A 6,130-nucleotide genomic window follows, 5' to 3' on the forward strand; every position below is an offset into this window, starting at 1 on the left:
TTTCTAATCTCTACTAAGCAAATATCTACCCCCTAATAAACAAATTTCTTCTTCGTGGTCTCTGCGAATCACACAAATGGGTTATTTCTGCGCATGCGCAGCAAACTCGGAAACTTCTAGAATCTCTGGGCAGAAAGTCATGTAACTTTCTGCAGTCTCTTTGCAACTTTTTGGCGGTAGCCCCGCCCATCCCGTATATAAGTCCCCTGGCGGTCCGCCCTTCTTCAGTTCCTTCATTCCGCCGCGCTAGCAGCTCGAGGAACTTTCTGTTGTTCAGCTCTGAATCTCTGACCATAGCTTTACGGACATTTGACCACGGAACGGACTTGACCATTCTTTGCTTGCCGATTTCAATTTGTCTAAAGCCTTAGGACGGACATTTGACTACGGAACGGACTCGACTTCTTCTTGCCCGCCGATTTCAACCTTGTTTGACTGGCCAAACTGGTAACGCTTCAGCGCCATGGCTTCCTTTAAACAATGCGCTAAATGCGGGGTTAAAATACCCATGTCAGATGGGCACGACAAATGTGTCCTATGCCTAGGGGAAGGCCACATCCCAGGAGCCTGCAGGCATTGTAAGGCCATGACGGCCCAGGCCCTAAAAAATAGAGACCAGAAGTTGAAAGCGTCTCTATATGAAAAGGCCTTCCATCCCTCCTCAACTGGGGATGATCCGGGGACCTCTGATACACATAAATCGAAGCCTGAAAGAGCTTCAAAAAGGGCCCATGGGGAAAAACAAAAATCCTCTAAGGCGCCTAAAGATGGCCTCGAGCCTAGGAAGGCTAGATCAGCGTCTCCGCCGCCTAAGACCAGGCGCAAGGGTCCCCCGAGCACGGTGTCGGTGCCCCCTCCAGAGTCGCGGCCGGTGCCAACTCCAATCCCAGAGCTCGCCTCGTCCTCAGCCCCACCACTCGAGCCGAGAATCTTGATCTCTTCGCATCTCTCTGTTCAGGATGCAGACTTGGAGATAGTCAACCTTGGCGATTCCTCCCAGTCCGAAGGAGAAATTCCGGACTCGGATGTTCAGATATCACCTCAGAGGCAGAAGAACTCCCGGTCACCATCCCGTCCTAGACGAGATAGGACCTCACCATCCCGCTCTAGACGGGACAGAGCCTCACCATCCCGTCCCACAAGAGTTGGACTCTCTACTGTACAGAGAGACAGAGCCACGCTGGGAACTGAAGCTGACGAAGCCCTGGATAGGGACCGTCGTGCCAGCCCCCCTATCGAGGACTATCAACCGGACAGGGCATTATTTGATACCTACCCGGACTTGATTTATGACTACCAAACCGGCCAATACCTGTTACCAGTCGACGCAGACCATCTCCGTCGCAACGTCCCAGGTCCTACAAGAGTAAGACCTCACTCTCCTCGACACCGAGAGGCAGTCACACGTCGCTCTGCTTCGAGAGACCCGTCACCTTTGAGCCACAGAGATAGTAGATCTCTTTCTGCTTCACGCTCTCGTTCTGTTTCTCCATCTGTCCAACTATATGCAGAGCAATCCCTGGCCTTTGGGGAACCAGATGCCCCCTCGCCTACTGATGACGTCCGCTCCTTTTCTGACAAAATAATCAGAATGGCGGATGCCCTTAAACTGGAGGTTGCTCACCCTGAAGAGGATGCTCTTGACCCGGTGGAACGTCGGATCCACGGCTGTGCTCCCGCCCCACCATCCCTAGCATTTCTTCCATCCCTGGAAAAGATCGCCAAGAGGTCATGGGATACTCCAGCATCCATTTCCTCTACTTCCAGGAAGATTGAAAACCTTTACAGGGTCACCCCTTCAGGACCGTCTTGGCTATTTAACCACCCAAGACCCAATTCGGCCATTGTCGAAGGCTCACAAACCTCCTTTGCAGCTCGCCCCTCCTCATCCCCCATGGATAAGGAGAGTAGAAAAATCGATGGCCTGGCAAAAAAGTTTTATGCCTCCGCTGCCTTGGACATAAAAATTGCCAACTACGCAGCGTGCATGGGGGCATATGTCCAGCTCCTTATGGAAAAAATGGACCCTATCATCAGTGAACTTCCTGATGATAAGAAAAGGATTATGTCCGCCATCCGCAACGAGGCCCACTCTGTGGGTGGCCAGCAAATAATATCAGCACGACACTCAACCGATTGCTCCTCCAAGATCCTCTCTGGATCCGTAGCTCTCCGCCGATATGCCTGGCTCCGTTCCTCAGATTTGACTCCCCAAGCCAAAGCGGCAATAGAGGACATGCCATTTGATAATTCTGGCCTATTCAATAAAGAGACAGACGAAAAGTTAAGCTTTCGTTATAGAATGAAAACAGCTGCCAAGAAACACGGCATGTCAGCCTCATCCTCCAGGCCAGCTAAGCAACGGTACAGTGGCCAACGGAACTGGTTCCACCACGGCCAGCAACGCTTCCACCATCCCGAGAGACAGTTCCAGCCTCAAGATTCCACACGCCAGGGCGGACGCTCCAGGTCTCCCTCTCAACAAGACCGTCGCCAGCCGTCTCAAAGCCGTTACCAACCAGGTTATAAGAAAAAAGATGCTAGGGGCAAAAAGAGATTCTGAAGCCCCCTAGCGCACTTCGTCACCTCCCACACAGAGGGGTTGCAGCCCTTTTATAACACCTGGGCTTCCATCTCAACAGACTCCTGGGTCCTAAATATAGTCCAAAGGGGTTATACCCTGGAGTTCTCTACGCTCCCTACCACCGGAGCTATCATTACCACCTTACCCTCGGACACCCTTCTCGACGAAGTGCGCTCCCTTTTGGACAAGGGCGCTATCGAGCCTGTACAACCTTCCCAGGCCCGATACTGCTTTTTTTCCAAATACTTCATTGTCCCTAAAAAACCTGAAGGCCTTAGGCCAATTTTGGACTTACGCGCCCTTAACACCTTCATAGCTTATAGACGCTTCAGGATGGTAACCCTTGCCTCTATCCTGCCACTCTTGCAGAAAGATGCCTGGTTCGCCACGCTGGACCTGAAGGACGCCTATTTTCACATTGCGATACAGAGCGACCACCGCAGATTCTTCGCCTTCACCGTTGGACCAGATTTCTTTCAATACAAGGTCCTTCCATTCGGCCTGTCTTCAGCACCAAGAGTCTTCACGAAGTGCATGGCTCCTGTCATAGCTTATCTACGTCAGCAGGGAATCGTAGTGTTCCCCTATCTGGACGACTGGCTATTCACGGCACCATCCAGAGAGGCCCTTCAACACCAGATGGACTTTGCCCAAGACCTACTGGCATCATTGGGACTTCGTGTCAACCTCGAAAAATCCCAATTGACCCCGTCCAGACAAATCAATTTTATAGGCACATTGCTGGACTCAGAAGCAGCCAGGGCCTACCTCCCGCAGTCCAGATTCCAAGCCCTAACATTCGCCATACGAGCCTGTCTACGGTACAGACACCTACCAGCCCGTGTGATACAGGTGGCGATGGGACACTTAGCCTCCACAACCTTCGTTACCCCTTGGGCAAGACTGCGCCTCAGACCCGTACAGTCTTGGTTCCTGTCCACCTTCGATCCAGTGAGGGACCATCCGGACAAGGTTCTCACCATTCCAAGGAAGGTCCAAGCCTCGCTGAGATGGTGGCTCCAACCAGACAACGTCTGCTCAGGCATGCCATTTATTCCGCCTTCGCCAGAGATAACTCTGACAACGGATGCATCCCGACAGGGATGGGGTGCCCATGCGTTAGGACTCACTGTAAAGGACAAATGGATATTAACGGAGTTGAACCTCCACATCAATGCATTGGAAATGTTGGCAGTAGAGAAAGCACTCAGGGCCTTTCAAAGCTTACTCTCCGACAAGGTGGTACTCCTCCTAACGGACAACACCACGACCATGTATTACCTCAACAAACAAGGAGGTACAAGATCGAGGACTCTCCTAGCCATCACACTTCGGATCTGGGACTGGTGCATACAGCACAACATTCTGCTTCAGTGCATCCACCTCCCAGGAGAGGAGAACGACCTAGCGGATCAACTCAGCAGGTCCCAGACAACATGCCACGAATGGAAACTACACCCAGAAGTAGTCTCCCGCCTCTTTCAACGATGGGGCACGCCTATAGTGGACCTATTCGCTTCCCCCAACAATGCCCAGCTGGAAAAGTATTGCTCACGGGTCCGGGGAGCAGACTCCCTGGGCAATGCCTTTCAATTTCAATGGACAAACGGCCTCCTTTATGCGTTTCCCCCCTTTCCACTAATCACCAGAGTACTGACAAAAATGTGGATGGACTCCACGGAAGCAATCTTGATCACCCCGTGGTGGCCCAGGCAGCCGTGGTTTGCTCCCCTGCTTCAACAGGCCCAAGAACATCTTCGCTTGAAGCACCGTCCCGATTTACTTTCGCTACACGACGGACAAGTCCACCATCCCGAGATGAAGTCTCTCCCATTGGTGGCATGGAAGATTCAGTCCTAAAATCTCTACCATCCGGTATACAGGATGTGATTAGGGCTGCCCAGAGACCATCTACTCAGAGGTCCTACGCCTATAAATGGGACAGATTTCTTGCCTTCTTACGAACCAGAGAAGTTCCACCATCCCGTGTTTCCATCCCAATAGTCCTGGAATTTCTTATGACACTAACTGAGGCAGGTCTCTCCTTGAGTTCTATCAAGTGCTACCTATCTGCTATCTCATCGCACTACTGCTTTCAAGACAAACCTTCCTTGTTTAAAGACCCTCTCATAAAGAGGTTCCTAAAAGGTTTTAACAATCTACATCCCCCGGTTGTAGATCCTTCGCCTCAATGGAGCCTAGACACTGTTCTGGCTTATCTAGCCTCTAAACCCTTTGAACCGTTAGCTACCACGGACTTGAGACTCCTGACCTGGAAGACAGCCTTCTTGGTAGCTATCACATCAGCCCGCCGGGCTGGAGAACTGTGTGCCCTTAGAATGGATCAACCCTTTCTGCGTTTTCACAAGGACAAAGTGGTCCTCCGGACAGACATTACCTTCTTGCCGAAGGTAGTGTCTGCCTTTCACATCAACCAGGACATCGTTTTACCGACTCTGGCTCCTAATCCGACCACAGACTCTGAACGTCAGCTCCACACTCTGGATGTGAGGAGAGCACTGGCGTTTTACTTGGACAGGACAGCTGGTTCCAGGCGTTCGGAGAGACTATTCGTATGTTACTCCGAAGCCAAGAAGGGGCTGCCGGTGTCACCGCAGAGGTTCTCCAAGTGGGTGGTTAACACCATCCGCCTCTGCTACGAACTGGCTGATAAGCCCTTACTTGGTCGGGTTAGAGCCCATTCAACGAGGGCGGTAGCAGCATCCGCAGCCTTTTTGTCAGGAATTCCCCTCGAAGAGGTGTGCAAGGCTGCCGTCTGGTCCCAACCATTGACATTCATTACACATTATAGGCTGGACGCCAGGGCCAGACAGGATGCAGCATTTGGGAGGGCAGTGTTGCTTTCTGCCATTCATTGATCTGTGGTATGTCAATAAACAACACAGGTGTTTGGTTTACATACTTTATTGTATTTCTTTCATGTTAATCGACACTCCCTCCTCCAGAGAATATTGCTCGCTAGTCGAACCCATTTGTGTGATTCGCAGAGACCACGAAGAAGAAGGACAGGTTGCTCACCTGTAACTGTGTTTCTTCGAGTGGTCATCTGCGAATTCACACAAACCCACCCATCCTTCCCCTCAGTGTCTGCTCATTTGACAACGCTTGTTGCCGCGCTGTTTGCGGCTCATTCGGAACTGAAGAAGGGCGGACCGCCAGGGGACTTATATACGGGATGGGCGGGGCTACCGCCAAAAAGTTGCAAAGAGACTGCAGAAAGTTACATGACTTTCTGCCCAGAGATTCTAGAAGTTTCCGAGTTTGCTGCGCATGCGCAGAAATAACCCATTTGTGTGAATTCGCAGATGACCACTCGAAGAAACACAGTTACAGGTGAGCAACCTGTCCTTATGAGTCAGCCTAAGTGTCAGCTTTTCCTTAAGCTTCCTGACTTGCAAATTTATCTGGAAAGCAATCATTGGTTGAGCTACAGTGGAGATCAGTTTTGGCTACTTGGGCATCAGATTATGCAATACAATAATTAAATTCCATTAAATTATCTGTACATTGTGCAGTATTGATTCC

At 51.1% G+C, this 6,130-nt stretch overlaps 1 protein-coding gene across 1 annotated transcript; it reads left to right on the forward strand.

Annotated features, from left to right (window-relative positions):
• The first annotated feature begins 394 nt into the window (after nt 1–394).
• LOC121917846 lies at nt 395–3,469 on the forward strand. Its single transcript, XM_042443964.1, has 2 exons — nt 395–699; nt 1,966–3,469. The coding sequence occupies exons 1-2, from the start codon at nt 464–466 to the stop codon at nt 2,561–2,563; spliced, it is 834 nt and encodes a 277-aa protein (XP_042299898.1). The 5' UTR covers nt 395–463; the 3' UTR covers nt 2,564–3,469.
• Nucleotides 3,470–6,130: the final 2,661 nt, after the last annotated feature.

The sequence above is a fragment of the Sceloporus undulatus genome, unplaced genomic scaffold, assembly GCF_019175285.1.
Source record: "Sceloporus undulatus isolate JIND9_A2432 ecotype Alabama unplaced genomic scaffold, SceUnd_v1.1 scaffold_1076, whole genome shotgun sequence".
Taxonomy (NCBI): domain Eukaryota; kingdom Metazoa; phylum Chordata; class Lepidosauria; order Squamata; family Phrynosomatidae; genus Sceloporus; species Sceloporus undulatus.